Here is a 19,669-nt window from a genome sequence, read left to right as displayed (position 1 = left end):
GTATTCTTCTCTCTCTCTCTCTCTCTCTCTCTCTCTCTCTCTCTCTCTCTCTCGCTCTCGCTCTATTTCTAATCATCAAAGATGCAAAAATAAAACCTGGTGACCCTAGTTGACCTGTTTACAAGAGCAAGCCAAATCGCATTGATTCTATTAACTGCAGATTGAGGATAAATTTAATGCAATATTTATTTTATTCCTTTTTTAATGACATTATCTACGAATCGGTATTTTCGCGCGCATTTAAAAGACTATTAATGTTAATTCGTATATTCCTAGATACAAAATTGACTTGATTGCAATGAAAATTTGTTCAATGGAAGATTGTTGATTTTATAATTTGAATAGATAAAGAATAATAATTAATATTTTATAAGTAAATCTTTGAGTTAGATGTACTATATGTCACAAAAAATACGTACTGTTTTTTCGGTCTCTCGTTTTTTTTACGGCTTAGATTTTTCATAGTACAACTTTTTTTAAAATTCGTCAAATATGAAAAAAGATGGCGACAACATTGATAGCTGCAGTTCCTGAAGCTCAATATTTCTTCAAAAAATTTTCTTTCTTTCCTTACTCCGTATCTTTCTTTCCTTTCTGTTACTCCGTTCTGCCAGGTCAAATATCGATTCTGATATTTCCACTCGATCTTTTATCCTTCAGTTCCAAATATCTGGACGACTGACGACTTTTGTAACATTTTTTGCTGCTGTTTGTTAACCCTTTTGAGATGATTGTGATGCATAAATCATAAAAGCATGCGATTTTATAATGCTCGTCCTTAAGAATTAATAGACAATTAAAAATAAATGATAAATAAAAAATACTGAAAAATAAATGATATGATATAAAATAAATGATATAAAACTGAAATTTGTGGTCGAATTTTTTGGATGCATCCGACACACAATTGAAACTTTCTGAGAATCTCTCGCAATAGTTAAACATTTTTTTCTCGCAAAATGTAATGGTAAGAAGTACTTGAGTCTTTAATCGAGTGACTTTGAATTGTTGTCTTTAATTATATATAATTAATATAATTAATATAATTATATATAATTTTTCTCAATATACGTATTTGCTGTAGTAATTAACATAACATTTTCTTTATTGACATTTACTTTTTTTTAATTTTTTTATTTCGAATCAATTAATCAAACTTTTATCTAATTAAACAGCATATTTTTATTTTTGTCGTTACTTTTACTTCGAATTTTTTTATACAAATACCACAATTATAAATATGTAATATGTATAAAATATGCTATAAATGTTATCTTTCAATGACAAATTTTGTATTAATCAAATTAACTTTTCATTAGCAAAAATTTTACTATCTATTTAAATATTATATTTAACTTGGAAATTGAAATATTCATGTCTGTCTCTTCTCCTTGACAATATCAAACTTCAAAAATGCAAGCAGATAATGACATCATCGTTAGTGATTGATATGATATTAAACTTTTTAACTTAATAAACTTTTTAACACATATTTAATTCATAGTTTAATTGCTGAGATACTTTATATTGATGATTAAGCCATCCCGACAGGGGAATTAAATATATATTTTCTAAGAAAAGTTCACTTTAATTCTATCAAAAGTTATAAATTCAATTTTGCATATAAAAAGAATTTGACCTGACTCGACTTCACAATTGAAAATTGTCGCATGAACGATTTCCCAGGACGCAATATTTTTTTAAACATCACGATCAAGATCGAACGTAAACGCGATGGTGTCTGCTAGTCGTCATTAAAAAACACGTGGCCCTTTGAAAACACTGGCCCCTCTGTTTCTTCGCGGCGCCCTTTGCTCCGCGCGTTACTTTTGAAGAGATGACGACGATGCGCGACGTATTAATTGCCTCCTTTTAGTATTCCATGCCGTCGTACGTATAAGCCATTCATCTCAGATACGCAATACGGGATAAATCGATTTCTTAATCGCGCAAGGCGGATAATTCGTCACTTGTTGGTAACATCAATCGAAGGCGACTATTAATAGCACATAAAATCCTTGAAAAAACAAAATCTATAATTCTTGCTGCGAACAAATCATCGCAGTTAGCGAATAATTTCCAGTAAATAAATTTAATCCTGAAGATAATAAATCTGGCACAAATAAAGCTAATTTTCATTGAAAACTCTAAAAATGTTACCGTACAAAAATATATTAATATTATACTTTATATTATATACATATAAAAATAACATAAAGTAAACTACAAAATTAAATTACTTTATTGAATAAATAATATTATACGAAATGAATGAGACACTTTTGTCTATTTTACTATGTATTTTCAACGCTTTCTAAATTTCTTTAAGTCCTAATCTACAATGAGGTATCTATATATAAAATTATTAATTTGTACTTCTTTTTCTTACATATACCTATATATATAAAATTAATTGAAAAAATATATAGATAAATTCTTCTATCAAAAATCAACCGAGATTAGAGGAAATGCAGAAAATAAAAATTTTACTACGCAATTAAAATAGAAGTAACGCTTTTCAATTATTTCATACGTGATCTATTGAATCTATTCAATTAATTAAATCTAATCTTATGATTCAACTTCAATTTTTAAGTTACTTTTAATTTATAAAATGTTTTAACTTTTAATTTTTAATTTATAAAAAACGAAAATACGTGAATATGTTAAAATGAACAATAGCTGCTTTACGTTGCGCCGCATTTGCCAAACGGCACGGTGGCTGCTATTTCGCGGCTGGAAGATGCAAAGAAAATCTCGAAAATCCTCACCTGTCGCTGCGGCACGGATCAACGAAGTACGAAAGCGGATAATTATGATCGATGACAAGGACGAGGATCTCCCTTAAGCGCGGCTCCCAGGGCCACGGTCACGTACGCGACTTACGACGTGCTCTCAGTACGTACGTCCGCCTCTCGTACCTGACATTCCCCCCCCCCCTCCCTCCCTCCTTCCAAGAACGTCCCGCACGCGGTTCCCATATCACCGATGCAAAAATTCAAATTCGCCGTCATTAATAAAAATTAAAGAGACATCAAGAGCTGGTCTACTAGACCGGGTCACCCTGACAGCTCCTCGGCCGTCCTGTGTCTGTGTTTGTGCGCGTGTATAAGCACGTTTTTCGGGGTGCAGCTACGTTGTTGTTGGGATTCACGAGGCCCAGCCACTTTTATCTTACCTGCTACGGCACAATAGCGTGAGACTATGGGCCTTTTGTTACTTGGCATTCACGATGATCTGCATACGCACCTCTACGGTACAGCTTAGGGCGGCCACCCCGAGCCCGTCGAAAAACTATGCGGTTTTTTCATCCGAATCGGTTCCGGGAGCGAGCACCCAATGCCGATGTTCGCGTCTTCGCCGGAAGCATCCGACACTGTTTTTTCTCCTGTTCTGATAGAACGGGTGCTAATTTTTTTTCCTTTAACCCTTTAACGTGCTCCCTCAAAACGGTACATTCTCGCGATGGATTCTTAGTCACGTCTCTTGGGGCATGATCCTTTAAAAACGTAGCCGCGATTTTCGTGCGACCGATTTTTTACCGTTAGTTCAAAAAATAATTATATAACGTCAAAAAAAATGTATCTTAACAAAAAGTGAATATGTTTGTGCTTTTCTCTTCTGATTAGATTATATGTAACTCTTTTGAAAATATATACTATCTAGTGTACTCTTTTACTTGCTGTAAATAAAATTAATTATATTATAATTGTGTTTAAATGCACAAGATTTATAAATTTATACATGGTATATTTATAAAATATAAAACTATAGAGAAGAACATACGAGAACATGCGTCACATAAGAGTGAGATTTCTACGAATGTAATTTCACAATAAAAATAGTCACGTTCGGATAGCAAACTCATTGCTCCGACAATACGTGGTGTGAAGGGTTGAAAATCGCAGAAAATGTTTCTACGTGGATGAACAAGAATATAAACGGCGAACGAGAAGGAGAGAATCACGCTGAAAACTGCGGCAAAAGGACAGCCATAACTCTATCCTGAGCCCAAATGTTGTGACACCGCCGCCAAAAAGGACTCGGCGTTAGGTCGATGAATCTATCTTTGTTTCTATTGTATAACCGAATGTAATATCTACCTACTATGTCGTAAAGAGGTCATTTTTAAGAAACAGCATTGCCGATGTGGTAAATACAAACTTAACTGAGAAATCTAGGTGAAAACTTGTTTTCAAACATCTAATAGAAGATCATTTAGAAATGTACGTAGTTAAGATATTATCTTTCAATCATTTTCATTTTTGAAAGAAGAGATTGGATAGCATAATCTGATAAATATTAATCTGACAAAAAAATAAAATGAAAATAACATAAAATTTTAATCATGGATAATGATATGATATGAGTTCTTTTTTTAATTAACAAAAATATATTAATTAAGATAAATTAAATATATTAATAATATTAATTAAGATAATACTTTTACTATAAAAATAATACTAAAACAATCAGAAAAAATTATACAAGAATCACTTGATGACATACGTTCTTATACGTATAAAAAAAATCTATTCTATATGAAAAAGATGCTAAAATAGATACAAAAAATTACATCGGAATATCGTTATACGATGACGCGATATAAATTGCTTCATCGTGAAACTTTCGTTTTACCGTTTCATTTTGTTCAATACGAAGTGAACGTTAGTCCCGTCTTTTTTTTTCTTCATTTCATCGTGGCACGTTGCCCCAGAAATTCATTAACCAATCGGAGACACGGCTTCGTCATCCAGAGGCATTCTGCGCGCGGAGATAGAAAAAAAAATCTTATTTCGACACCGGTCCCTTAACGAACGGTCCTGGTATACCGAGACAATAAACCGTGCCTTACTTCTCTCCACTCCTTTTTTTTGTCTCTCGCCGAACAGAGACAAAAATCCCGTTGCGCACAATTTGCATGCCGGCTGTCGTTGCCGCGTTGAAGGTGCACATGCAGAAAAAGCCGATCGAAGAAGTAAAAAAATGCTGGCAGGGGTTGCGGGAACCATTATTTTAATTTTCGTACTGCTACCGTGTCGAGGGGACGAAAATGACGAAGGAGAGAGAGAGAGAGAGAGAGAGAAGGAACAAGGGAGACAAGAAAGAGGACAATGGGGGGACTTTCGCGAGAACGAGGAAGGAGGGGAGAGGGGCGAAGGTGAAGGATAGTTAAAAGGAGGGAAAAGAAAGGGATGGATGAGTCCTCTTTTGCATAATCTTCGTCAGGAGTGGTGTTCCGCGCAAGGCCAAGGATTCTCGCGCAAAGAACGATTTCAGTTGCTGTTCCGAAGGCGAGAGGGAGGGGTACGAGAACGCGCGGCCAAAGGTGTTTTGCATCTTGTCGAATAAAATGATACGGGACCCGCCGGATGAAGTGCGCCCTTTCTTCGCCGTGAAGAAATTACCCTAAAGAACGCCTCTAAGCGTTTTAAGGGATTATGGTCGGGCAGGCGTAAAAAAGCCTGGAAAAAGGGTTGACCACCCGCTGGGCAAAACCGACGACAGATTACAACCTCCGAAAACGTGTTACCGATTTCGCCCATGACGCGGCATTGCGCTAACATACCGCTACTAAGAGTTTTCATCTAGCATTTTGTTACCCTCAGCTTTCGAGATGGCAGCATAGACGTTTCTTCAAATGTCAAACGTGACTGTGATATTTTTAATATATTAATTTTAATGGCTATTTTGCTTACTTTGTTACAAACGCGAATTCTCGAGATTTTAATTAATTCCTAACGGTTAAACTTCAACCAACGATGGTCATAGTTGTTCACCGAGATAACGCGATCATCCCCTCGAAAGATGCCAAGGGGTATCTACTACTCTTCCTCGCCCGTATGCATCGTATGCAGATTGACTGATTGTCTTGTACATTCATTCTTTTTCTTCTCTCTCCCAAACTATCGCCCCCTCCCCTTCGAGAACATTCACGGACGGTGTTCCGTGAGAATGCCAGAGACATTAGCATGCCGCGGATTATTTAAATCGTCCCCCCGTTGTCGTAGTTCCTTGTTTTTTCCCCGAGGCCTCTGCGATAGACTCGTGGCGTGGGTCCCGCGGGCACCCATAACCATAGACAAAAACCGGGTGAGCCCTCAACGGAAGAAAAGAAAGAGAGAAGAAGAAACAAAGAGGGAGAGGATAAACGAGGCCTCGGGATAACTCTTCCGCGTGCTACAGGTTCTACGACCGATAAAGAGCGTCCTCGAGATGTCTGCCGCTTCTATTCATATTCAAATCCGGTCCTTTTCACACCGTACGGAGATAGAAGGCACACCCTAATTTCTTGTCTAAGAAAAACAAACGAGTCCTCTACGATTAAGGATTCTCTATGATCTCGCGCTTCCGTAATGGGAGCGCAATTATAATAATGTTACGAATGATATAATTGTAGACGATGATCCCATCGAATAATGAAAAATGTAGTACATTTTGAGAGCTTAACAAAAGTTTTAAAAACTATAAGATTAAAAAATTCTTTCTTTTTGTTTTAAAAACATACTATGATAATAGACTCTTTCATTAATCCTCTCTTAAATCGCGCCATAAATGAACTGTTACCTGATTAACGCAAGAAAAACGCCACATAACCACCACTATCGATTCAAATGAGCAACTACTTTTTTCCGTTATTCGTTCTCCTCTCTTATTCATTCCCTTTCGCGCAAATGCGCATACACGCTTTTTTCCCTCTTCCCCAAAAGTCTTTTTTTCGCGCTTCCGTCTATTTGTTTTCTTTCTTTTCCTTTTTTTATCTCGAGATGGAACCCGACGAAAGAACACCGCTATGTAAAGCGATCTTCAACCCTTTTTGGCGCCCTTTTTCGCCGTCGTTTTTCGAATCGTTTGTGTCCCGTCCTGCTTCTCACCCCCGTCGTTTCTATTTCGATTTTACTACTTCACCCCTTCCCGACTCTTTCACACTCATTGTCTCTTCTTCTCTTGACAATCTCCTCTAATCCAGTCTCGTCTAAATTATGCAGGATTCTCGTCCGGAGATAGCACGTAAAGGGTGAAAGAAAAAAAATAAAATCAAAACAGGGGTAGCGTATTCCGTCCCGCTGACACCGCGCATTAAAAAAAAAGAAAAAAAAAAGAGAATGTCGGAGATTTTTTTTCCTACCATTTCCGAAGCTTTGGTACCGTTGCATCGCGCATTTAACGGTGTCTTTCTTCCGGCCATATTTAATTCAGGCAACGTTCCTACTTCTCTTCCTTATTTCCTTCTATTCCCCTCTAACCGTCTTTTTCTTTTGAATTTTTTGTCGTCGATCTTTTTGTCGCGACTGCAGCTTTCGTCGAATCCGCGAGAAACATAGAGATTACAGAGAAATAAATTGAAAACTTTATGATACTTGTTAGATGTTACTATGATTTAAAAAAGCTAATTAAAAGAATGTCTTTTTTTTTCTACTATAGCCATCCCTATTATTAGATGATTATATTTATGGTCCTCTTACAGTACATTTTCTAACATAAAAAAAAATTGCTTTACATTCGCAATAATTGACCAACGTTGTTCGCAATATATAAATATTTGCTTTCATACTTTAGTGTAAGTTATTACTTTTCTAAGAATTAAGAGAGATCCTTCTATTCGCCAACGAGCAACGTTTAAAAAATAGGACATTTCTTACGTTAGACTCGATAATAATTTAAGAAAGATATAATATTAAATGAAATTTGGATATAGTTTCTAGCATATAAGAAATCGTACGTATGAAAGCTGATTGCAATAAGAGCGTACTCACGTCACTGGAAAGGCCATTGTTCCACGGATAAGGCGGTTGAGGTGGGGATTGTTGTTGATGGTGAACACCGACGCCAGTGGCTGAGTGCGGATTGTGAATGTGCTCCGCCATAACACTGACCCAATGGGCCAGTCCGCCGCCACCGGTGGTCCCAGGACCCGTACCACCTGTTCCGGTCCCTCCCGTTCCTCCGCCACCTCCTCCGCCACCACCACCACCTTCTTCACCACCCTCCGACCACGCAAATGAGTTTTTCTGGAAAGAGAAAGAAAAACATGAATTCGTTAAAAGCCTATATGCGTTTAAAATAGTATTAGTAGTTTTGGGTTCTCTTATTCTTCGTAACAATATTTTCCAAAAAATCGAATTTATTCCTCACAAGTGTTGGTGGTAAACTAAATGTATACGAATTAATTGTTTTGTCTCAATGTTTTCCTATAGTATAGTGTTTTTCTCGAATTATTAATATTAATAAGTATTTTATTTTTGTGCTTCATTAATACATATAAATATTCAAAATTATAAAAATTAACTTTTGAAAAGAAAATTTTGTGTCATATTTCCAGAAATGTTAAGATTGCTTCAAGTATTTAATAATTGTGCAAGTCGGCTTCTTCTTCAAATTGATAGAAGGATCTTAGACCGGAAAAATCTTCCACATGCATATTATATAATCGCGGTGATTTTATTAAACTCGTTCATTCTTGTCTGTGACCGGTGAGGCAGCATTAGGTATTCATGATAGAGTGCGCGAGAAGAGTTAGCCCATTAATAAATTGATCGATGAATCGGCTAACATTAAGTCGGAAAGTATATTTGACATCAAAATATCTAAACTTTTATATAGGTATACTTTTTCAACTCATAATTTCAACGATACTAAATTAAATGATGAGATAGAAGATACACGATATATAAATACAACAAAATGTATATGTATATATTATATATTATGTATTATATATATTATATTCAATTGTTTCGTTATAATTTTGTCACGTATACATATATAATAAAATAATGTCTTCTTTGACCTATTAATTCTTTAATATTTATTAATATTTGCCAAGAGGAGAAATATTCGTATTTTGGAGCTTGAGCTCTTACAAACACACCGTAAGGAAATCTAACAGTTACACAGGATATAGATTATTTTATACGTGTATAACGGTCAACACGCACACATTTACAAATTCGAGTGTAATTATACCGATCCGCGGCGCTATCGACCGCAAGAGACATCGTAAGAAATTCATAGCCCCAGACAAAGAAGAGAAAACGTACGTCGGACGATATCCAATCGATATGTCGTCGAATGTAGAAGCGATGAGCACGGTTATAAAAGTAGATGCAACTGAAATCATCTTTTGCTACTGGAATGCTCTCACAATTCTACTTCGCGATATCGGCTCCACATTATCCGTTTCCATTCGAACAGAAAATTTCATATCATCGAATAAAATTGCGTTGAAATTTAGTAATATCATTAGCACTCATTTCCTGTATTTAATATGTGTAATCTCTCTCAAGCACAAACGATCGTTTCACAATGAATTAAATATGAGAACTTATCTTTTCAAATATTTACAAATCAATTACAATCAACTTTTGGAGCAGCATTTAAGTTTACGAATAAGCCAAATCCTTCTGTGTCTCTTTAATATTTAATATTACAGCGTTCTACATTACATCTTCGTGTCCTGCTTACTGCGCTCTCTTTCCCTCCTTTTAAATCTCCAATAAAATATACATATTCATACTTTTTAAATGACCTCGGAATAATCGGGTTTTAATCCTTTATCGTCTCTTTTCTTGCGAAGTGAAATCTCAACCCTCCGTGGCATAGCAAACTAATCGGAGTAAATCGTTAATTAAGGGGGACTCTGGATTGAAGTTGCTAATTGTTCGCGCAGCGCGGTGCATCGTGAGAAAAACGTGTTACGAATCGCAAGCCTGATTATTAGTTTCTCGAATAGCCTTCCCCCAGAGCTTAACCAGGGGTGTTATTTCTTAAGGGAGTCTCGAAGGGGGATGGATACGTTTCATTATTGCGAACTAACTTAATTACACGTTCTCGGGCACGCAATATGATGCCCATTTTTCTCTCTAGGCTTAATACAAGTTCCAGATATCATAAAATCTAATTTGAAAAATAATTAATTTGTGATTGGCTACTGACAAAAAGTTTGGTGATTGATAGCATAAACGTGATAAAAACGATAATAAATACGTTCGTTATTATTTTATCATTGTGCCATAAGTTGAAAATGTTTGACTTTAGGTAAATTTATTTCTCATACTGTTACAAAACGATCAATTAAATCAACGCATTTCTCTTCGTAATAATAAAAAGATATTACGAGATTACAATGAAAAGCTATAATCCATAATGGAAATTCGTTGTCGTAAATAAATTGATCGATTAAATAAAGAATTGATTCTCATGAAGGGTATTGCGAAACCGATAAACTCTGTACAATTGAAATGAGGAAAGCACGCAGGTGCTTGTTTATGGATTTAGGTCAGGAATCGCCGTAGCTTCGACTAAAGCGAGCCAAAACGATAATCGTGCCAAGAAAAGTTCCTTTAAGGCTGTAACTCGGGCAAAAGCAAAAGAAAGCAACAGGAAATAGCCGACAACTCGCTACAATTGCAGCTAATTAATAAATTATAACAGAAAAAAGTTCTAGTATTAATCAGGATACACTTTTAAAAGGTTAATTAAGTTTATATCTTTATTTAAAGTAACAAAGATATAAACTACCACTTAAAAATTATGTATTAGCACTTAAACATGAAAAACAGTATAATAAGTAGCAATTACTGTTAATGGTATTAAATACTTAATCAGTTTTTAAATAAAAAGTTCTTTAACAGAATCGCTTTAATCTCACATTTTAACTTTTTATATTTTAACTTACTTTTCACTGGGTCGCCAAAAATTAATCGCTGCTTTCTTTCTCACGTGTAATAATTTTTTAATATTTAATATTTACCCGTCGAGTTTTTTTTCCAGTTTTACACACAGTCGCGTAAACAATATCTAAATAAAACCATTATAAGTCTAAACTAGAAATCAAGGTAAGCAATTCCCGAGTGTAATGAAACATTATCAAGCCAGAGGCAAAACGTATCGGGCGAATGTTTGAAGAAGTAAGAAAATGGAGTATTATACGAGCAAGCGGAATCACGACTCGGCCTCGTATTTTATACCATCGTTACGCGAAAACTCGCCACCACTAACTATGCTCTAACTTTTTAACTGACAACTTATACCGGCAACAAACGCCAGCCACGTTAGAACGCACTTTATCTCGCAAACAGTTTCACCGACCTGTCAACCGGCCTTTAACTCTTCGCTAACTATCCTCACAACATCGTCCTTGGCGACATCGTCTACGTTTTCCCATTTGATATACTTCCTCCATTTCCGTTTATATGTTCCTAATATACCACGAGTACTATGCCCACGTGACGTTAAACCGTGCGTTACAGTAACTTTTTAAGGAAAGTTTTAACTCTATTTTCTATCTTAACACTAATGATGGTATATTAAATTTCAACAGAAATTAAAATAAAAGCAAACATAAAATAAACAAAGAGTTATTAAAGTAAATTTGAGTTCATTATTCCACTCCATCATCCCATTTTTTAATATAGTAGTTTAATTTTTAACTTCTTATACATCTATATTAAATATCTAAATATGTAAATGCATATAAAATGAAGAATCTGACAATTCGCAGAGCGTAACGACGCTAGCTGTCGTAAAAATATTTTATGCTACCAATGTAACAGTAATAGAAATTTAACCACAAACAACGCAACGACAATGCAAAAATATTTCTCAGTAGTCCAGTCTAACCTCATCGTGATCTTCCCGATGAAGAGCTAAGTTCCTTGGAAAGGCGGGCACACTGCTGACGGTCAAGCCCTTCAAATCCTTCAACTCCTTCAGTGCACCGAGCGCGTTTAAGTTGTCCTTTAGGGATGCTAGATTGAAGTTAATCCCCTGCTCTTTGAAATTGAGATGCCTGTTGAGCACGGTTTTGCCTAACGCGCTCGCCAGCAGACTGCTATACAGCTCATTGCGTAAGATAAACTTTCTTTCGGCACTGCTGTCGTCCTTGCTCGACACGTCGTTAGAGGAATCGGAGTCCACTTCGACGGAAGAGTTCGAGACGACACTCATCGTGGACATTTTAGCCGTTCTCGTTACACTGTTTCGATGCAGTGAAAAATATCTTTCGGGCTTTCAAAACACACGAAAAGTAGCCCTTTTCTTTGGTCTCCTGCGAATCTCGCTTTTCGCCTCTCTTTATTTTAACGAAAGTGAGTTTCAAAATCGTAAGGACCTAGTAAAATACCTGTACATGTGTTCCTTGTATATGTATATAGGAATATATAATTAAATAGGTTTTTAAATTGTGTATATATATATATATATATATATATTTGTTTATTTATTTATATATATTCCGTAATCCTTCTATTTATTTATTTAGTTATTTCGTGCTCGGTTAAGAGGATAAAAACACCGCGCGGCGCGCGCGGTCTGAAATTGCTTCAAGAGCCCACGTGGCACATTAATGTACGGTTAAAAACTGCTTAAAGAGCTACAAGGTCAGCTTCCGAAGTCGAGCGTGTCTATCCGCAGATTCCATGCTGTCTCAAAAAAAAAAAAGATTTCCCTTCCACGCAATGTGATTCTATGCGTGGGGTAGGATATAGGGAAAATGTGTCGACGTGCTTCGTCTTCGTACGCGCCTCGAGTCTCCTGTTTTTATTGCCTGTTGGCGTAATCGGACGCCATAAGACACAAGTACGTTGCTTATTTATTCCACCTTCTCCCTCTCGGACAAAGAAGGCGCTCTTCGCTGTTGTACAATTAATCTCTAATGGTATTATTATACTATCACTATGATTGTTAGCAGACTAGTATCGAGGACTAAAGCGCTCCTTATCCTCCACCTGTTCTCCACCGTTTCGATCGCACTCTTGTAATCTCGAACGCGGTCGTAATCAATACGGCCGAGGAGGAGGCGTTTTCGTTTCCTTAGTGTATCTAAATTTATATTATTAGTGCGCGCCGCGTGCTTCGTGACCGGCGCGAATTCGAAGGAAAAAGGACCGCGTTGCATTTAGGAACTTTTGCGCGCGCAGCTCATTACGCATGGCCGCGGGCTTTCTAATTGGCTGGTTAATTAGCGCGGGAGGCTCCATTCTCGTCGTAGACACGAGGTTTCGACGTGCGTCATCTCGATTTTTTTCTTTTTCCCTTCTCTCCCTTTTTCCGCCTCCCTTACTTCCCACTAATTGTCGCTCCCTTAATTTTCTAATCTTTGGGCTAAAACACGTGAAAAATAGGAACTTTGGTTGATCATCTGGGATCTCTCCCGTTTTCATGACATTAACATCGATGCTGCTTCCTTTTCGTTAAGATTTGTCCCTCAGTGAGAACATGCAGCATCCTCCCCAAACTCGCCTTCCTCCACCTGGTCGGATCTCTCCGTCGCCAGGAAGAAGAGGAGGAAGAGGAAGCACTGAAAGGAGCAGAAACATCTTCCTCGGTGGCGCGAAGTGGCATCGAGTAACATCCCCTTAAGCCTCCGTTATTTTCGGCGGCGTCATCCTCGTGGCGTATTCGTGGAACTCGTTCAGGAGGCCGCACGGCCCCCCTCTCTTCATCATTGGCGTGAATGACGCGACTGTCGTCGAGCCGAGTGTAGCCGATGAGCACCGGCGGGCCTTCGCTTAGGCCCGATTCAACGACGGGCCCTATAGGGCCCCTCGTAAATCGCGGACGACGTTCGACTCGCTCACGTCGCTCGTTAGGACAGTAGTGGGGGTAAACGTTCGGTCAGTCGTGCTCGAGCCTTGGTAGAGCGCGGTTAATTTCTTCTTCCACGTTGCACGTACGTGTTTTCTTGCTATATTAGACGTTACGTCGAGTGGTCTCGCGACGACCGCGTGACGTATACTCGCGTCGTTCGCTTCCTTCCGCTTTTACGGAACCGCGCGCTGGCTCGAGAAGGGGGTCGGCCTCTCGAATCCCAGTTTCTTATGTGAGCGCGACCGCGCGACTGGTTGATGCAGTCCGCGGCGGAGCATAAGGAAGCGGAAGCTCGGCGCTCTCTTTCTCCGTCCTTCTCTCCCTTTCTATCCTTCCTCCTCCTACCGCCGTCTCCTTCCTCCTCGATCTCTCTTTCTCGCACTTGGGGCCAAGAAAGGCGCGCACGCTTCGCCGTGGCCGCCGGCGTCGTCGACGTCGTCGTAGTCGTCGTCGTCGTCGTCGTAGTAGCCTCCGTCTTTTACTTCCTTTTCCTCGCTCTACCCCTCTGCCTTCACACTCCCACTTACCCTCTCTATCTATCTTACCCTCCTCTATTCATTCTCTCTCTGTCGGCCTCGCGGACGCGCGGCGCCGCGGCGCGGTAAGAAATGGTAGATGGAAGTAAGAAGGAGAAAGAAACAGAAAGAATAAGAAAAAGAAATCAAGTACGAAAGACAGAGAGAATCTCCAAAGTGGAAGCGGAGAGAGTAGAGTTGCGGAGAGAAGAGAGAATGGGGTAGGAACAAGAAGGGGGTAGAGGGAGACGTAGCCCGCGAAGAAACAGATAAATATAGATATTTTTCCTTCGGCCGGCCACCTGAGGAGGGGGTGCAAGTAAGAGGGTGATGGAGACGGTCCGAAGGGTGGGAGTGAAGGCGGCAAGGAAGTAGAAGGGGGTGGGGGAGTGTGTTGCACGCTCACTTCCCGCCCCCCAACCGAATTGGAAAAATGGAAATAATAAGAGTCGCCTCCTAGGGGTTGCATGGCGCGCTGCACGAGAGAGTTTGGAGTCGGGGGGCGAGAACGTCGGGATGGCAAGAGAGGTACGGCGGTGGAAGTGGGTGGATTGGGTGGTAGGAATTGTGCGCAGTGCAGCATGCGCTCTGACGACTAGAAAGCACACATCCAGGAATCGATGTGTGCGAGTGTCACGTGTGCTCCAAATAGGGAAGGGGGCAGAAGTAGGGGCGGTTTGGAAGATCGCGGCAACGCTGTGTGTACACTTGCATATTTGTGTGCGTATGCGGCGAAGAATATTTTGACGAGTGTGTCAAAAGCGACATGGCTACCATTTTAAGCACAAACATTCGAACGTTTCATGCAAGTTAAACCCTCGAGAGATATAAAACTAAACAAATCCCACTTAATTAATACATGCGTATAGTAGTTTTTTGTAATAATTATTTATCTCTGAAAGAAACGTGAAAAAACTACATGAAAAGAATCTTTGTAACGATATAATCGTATTAATTTCAATAACATTTCGAATAATTATTTTCTCTCGTTCAAGTATTATTTATATAATTTGAAAAAAAGGGGGAAAAAAAATAATAATTCCATTCGATTAATTCAATCTCGCGCATATTGAAAAGGTTTGTCAAAGAGAAATTTCGTAACGAAAATAGGTTCAGTGAAACATCAGATAATAGTCTGATCACTTTCAATGGGTCTCGAGTTATACACGCTCGTTACGATCGATCGGCGTAAAAGATTCAGACTAAGAGCACGGAATAATCGGCGCCGCCGAAATATACCTTAGCCTCGTTTTATGAGAAAGTTCGCAAAATAATCGACAATGAGTGGGCCATAAATGCAGGTAGTGATGCGCTTCTTCTCGAGTGACATCAACTTTTTCGAATTAGCTTGATACGCACGTGGAAGAACATCCGGAAAAAAAGAAGGAGAGAGAGTGAGAAAACGTGACTCCCAGGCGCTCTCGGAGATTCGGACTCTTCTTTAACAGAGAATATAATCGGGACGAAAGCACCGGCAGCAAAAGCGGGAAAGAGAGCTCGTCGTGCTTCTAATGCCTCTAACGGTGCATCCCTAATTACCATTATACTATTGGTATGCAGATATCCTCGCACTATTGGAGAACCCTTTCTTCCTTTCGTCCTAAATAGCCCGATGAGGGTGCCGAGCGCCACCCTTTCCCCGTTGCGGTGTGCCATTCTGCGCACAATATTATTTGTGTTTTGGTTTTTCGGGGCGGAGCGGACCGAGAAAAGAGTTTCACCGGTGCTGCACAATCGCTTGTGCTCAGAAAGTTCGCCTCTGTCTTCGATTTCTCATGTTTCCTTAGCACCTTATCCTCCGAAAAACGGTCGTTCTTCCTATTCAGAGCTTGGAGAGCATTATCCGTTATTACGCTCGTCACGCATGCAAATGTGTCTGCCATTCGCGTGAGAAGTCATCCTTTAAAGCACTCGAAATGATGCCACCCCTGTTTTCTCTATATAAATCTTCCGTTCAGATTCTGTTATTGTTCACGAGGCAAAGTACGCTCTATTACTTCAATATTATTACAGTTGCGAAAGTAGTTTGAGAACTTTGTATCGTCGATTTGCTTATTGGAATGTACAATGACTGAATCTATTTTTAAGCATACGATACAAGTCGGAATTATAGCGCCGAAGACAGTATATTTCTATCTAAAAGACACGTGAATGTATACACTCTCTCACAAAATACATACAATTAAGAATTCGATATGAAAAGAGATTTATATTAATCCCGTAGTAAAGCTGCTGCATTCTTTCTGCTCGAGGGACAACATGCTTCGCGATAGACATGAAGGAATGGAGTTACGAGAAAGTTGCGAAGAAGGGGGCAACGAAAATTAAAGAAGCGCTAAGCCGGGCGCTAAACCGAAGAACCACTTGTTGAGCAGCTTGTGGTGGCAGCACGCCGGTTAGAGGAAGATCGGAGCGACTCGGAAGCGAAAGTAGAGAAGGGAAAGGGGCTCTGGATGCGACGGGTTGGCGGGAGGGAGTTGGGTGTACGGATATGCAGATGAGGGGCGGCCGCCCCCGTGTAACTAACTTCTAACTTTCGCGTAACGGCCGGCGGCGGTGGCGGCCTTCCGCCAGTTTTACACCGACAGCTCTCGCACGACGAGTTTTCATCCCTTCTTCCCGCGTTTCCCTTACCCATAGAAAATTAGATCCCCGAGCACTGAGCAGCCCACGCCAATCTGAATCTCTCAACCCTTGACTCTTTAGTTTAGCTAACGTTTCGTTTCAATTTTGAAAACTTTCAAAGAATTCTTGAATTGTGATTGTAAAATGTTATTCATTTCCAAGAAACAATTTTTATTTCGCAAATATAAAAATATGAGTAGATGTATAAAGGTGTGAAATAATAATTTTAAAATTGCTATTTTAATGTTACCTAATAGAATACTTATCATAATTTATGATGTATACGATAATCTTCATGAGAAGTAATAACATGTTTTAATATAGTAGTATTTTTTTGTTTTAGATTACTATTGACGATAAAAAAAAGTAATATTTTAATTAAATACGATTAAAATAATACTTGATAAATGGAACAAAAGTGTAGAAAATGTCACGATTAATTATAACGTGGATTTATATATTCGCATTCCTTAATAAATAAGAAATGCAATTATATACAGGATGTTCCGAAAATTTTTGCCAATCGCTTTTGTGCAGATAGAGCGGACTAAACTGAGTCGAAAAGTCCTCTACCATTTTGCAATGCTCGCAATAGTTAACGAGATACTGATCGTTAAAGATATACTAATGTCAAAACGTACGCCCGGCACGCGGGGAGTGGGAATAGTTTGGCAGGGACATCGGTCAAGTCATGACATGGAGACTCGCCTGCCAAGCTACTCCCATCAAAGAGCGTACGCTTTGGTATTACTAGGCCGAATGGATCCGCTATTTGGCTATTTTTAACGATCAGTATCTCGCTAACTATTGCGAGCATTGCAAAATGGTAGAGGACTTTTCGATTCAGTTTAGTCCGCTCTATCTAGACAAAAGCAATTGGCAAAAACTTTCGGAACACCCTGTATACATTACCTACATATTAACATAAGATTTTAAGAAGATGTACTTTTAACTATAAAATCATTAATAAATATATAGATATTATTATTTTTATCTATAAAATATTTTAGTTAAATTAATAAATTAACTAACATACAGAAATATAAATTACAGTTTTCGCTTTTTTTCTGGTACCTATAGATATTTGAAAGAAGATTGTGGTGTGCAGAAGAAATTGCAGAAACCATATTTTAAAAAATTATGAATTAACGTTACTTTACGACGTAACGCGGCCGAAATACGCCTTCCTTATTCCCGGGAATAGAGAGAAGAAAACCGCAGGACAACGGAGCACCGCAGTACTTTTCCATCTCTGGACGTTTTTCCGTTCACCGGCCCGTCGAAAAAAGCCAAAGAGAAGGATGCCTGGCGCCGAGACGCCGGCGACGACGAGTCTCGACCCAGATATCGCGTCGTCGTCGTCGTCGTCGTCGGCTACGAGGGTGGAAAGACGACGTCGTCTCCTCCGCGGCACCCGCTTTCTTTTCTTATTTTTCTCTTTTGCTCTCCCATCTCGAACAAACCCTCCCTCCAGCATATCCCGGTTGAGGTAGGTTTTTCCAACCCTTTCCAACTAGCGTTGCCCTACGAGCACACGGTTTCATACACACACACACACACACACACACACACACACGCGCGCGCGCGCGCGCGCGCACGCGCACACATATACACTCACATCAAACACCGTTTCTGTCCAGCCGCGATGTCTATGTTGGAACGATCCTCGTAAGGATCCCGACGCAACTTCTGTGACGAACGAGTACGCTTATCTTACGAGTCGCTTGTGAATCGCTCCTATTTTTAAGTTAGCGCGAATGAAAAGCGATATGAGTGCAAACGAAAATTTGATTCATTGTGGATATTCAGATATTACGTCTGTATACCAAATTTTTATCATATCACAACATTAAAACTACAACTACTTATCATCTTATTTTTTTGCTTTGAATGTAGAAAAACTCTTAGGAATTTTATTTGCTGTTTTAATATTATTTATTAAAAATCTGTATCTAATAAATAGCTTTTTATATTAAACAGTGATTTACTTTGAATTAAGTCTCTTTTGAGATGAATCGATCGATAAAGGAAATACTTCACACCGAGATCCAGGACTTACAAAGACATTAATTCATTGATCGATTAAACGGTGATGTCAATTGTTTTGTTATAAACTTTAACAATTGACTTAGAATGCTATAAAATATCCTAATAACAATTTATTTAAAATCGATGAAATTAAATATTTTCCAAAGAATGCTCGTTTATTTTCTGTATTTAGAAATTTTCTGACACAGTTGACAAAATCACAAGTGAGAAAACAATGCGTTGTCATTCGCTCTGAACGTTGCTTTAAGACACACTTTTTGCATGGTCCACATTATTGCTGGTGTAAACTGCACACACATAAAATAATAAATTAAGTCGTCTGATATGATCGGGGAGTAGCGCGATTGGTCGCTGCTGCTGGGACCCTCCTTTATTTTTTTTATCGCAAGAATCTCCTTTATGCCAGCCATAAAGGCTCTTACGATACGGCCATTTTGAATTATTAATGGCTATATACGATATTATGCATGGTATTGTAAGTAGAAGTCAAGTTAGTAATCAAGTATATCATTCAAAAAATAAGCATCTGCTTTCGTATTATAATGACAGCCAGTAATATTGCAAATCCGTATTAAGCAAATGTTTAATATCACATTATATGTGAAAATTGCTTCATTGCAATCTCAATAAAGTCTCAATAACATAAATAGTTATTAACAATATAATTGCCTATGATATTTAAATGATTTGGTATTACGAGAGTATAAGAAATCAAAGAAAGTCGCTTATTAAAACAATCATTTAAAAAATCATTCAAGCAAACGATATTATGTTATGTATATAAAATCGAAAAAAGATCCGTTTGAATAAAGATTGAACGATCACATTTGGTTTTGAGTAAACGCTCAGTGGAATTAACTTTGTAATTCTGAAAAAAAATATATATATAT

The 19,669-nt window shown here is 38.5% G+C and overlaps 1 protein-coding gene across 1 annotated transcript in view; it reads right to left on the bottom strand.

The window, feature by feature from the left end:
• Positions 1 to 19,669, bottom strand: part of LOC105623556 (POU domain, class 3, transcription factor 2-like) — a 141,410-nt gene that overhangs the window by 70,828 nt on the left and 50,913 nt on the right. Inside the window, exon 2 of the mRNA XM_012204948.1 lies at positions 7,758 to 8,012. Within this exon, the coding sequence (XP_012060338.1) occupies positions 7,758 to 8,012 (255 nt within the window). The remainder of the gene's footprint in view (positions 1 to 7,757; positions 8,013 to 19,669) is intronic.

Source organism: Atta cephalotes, assembly GCF_000143395.1.
Source record: "Atta cephalotes unplaced genomic scaffold scaffold00002, whole genome shotgun sequence".
In the NCBI taxonomy this organism is placed as follows: domain Eukaryota; kingdom Metazoa; phylum Arthropoda; class Insecta; order Hymenoptera; family Formicidae; genus Atta; species Atta cephalotes.
This window is presented reverse-complemented; position numbering and strand designations above follow the sequence as displayed.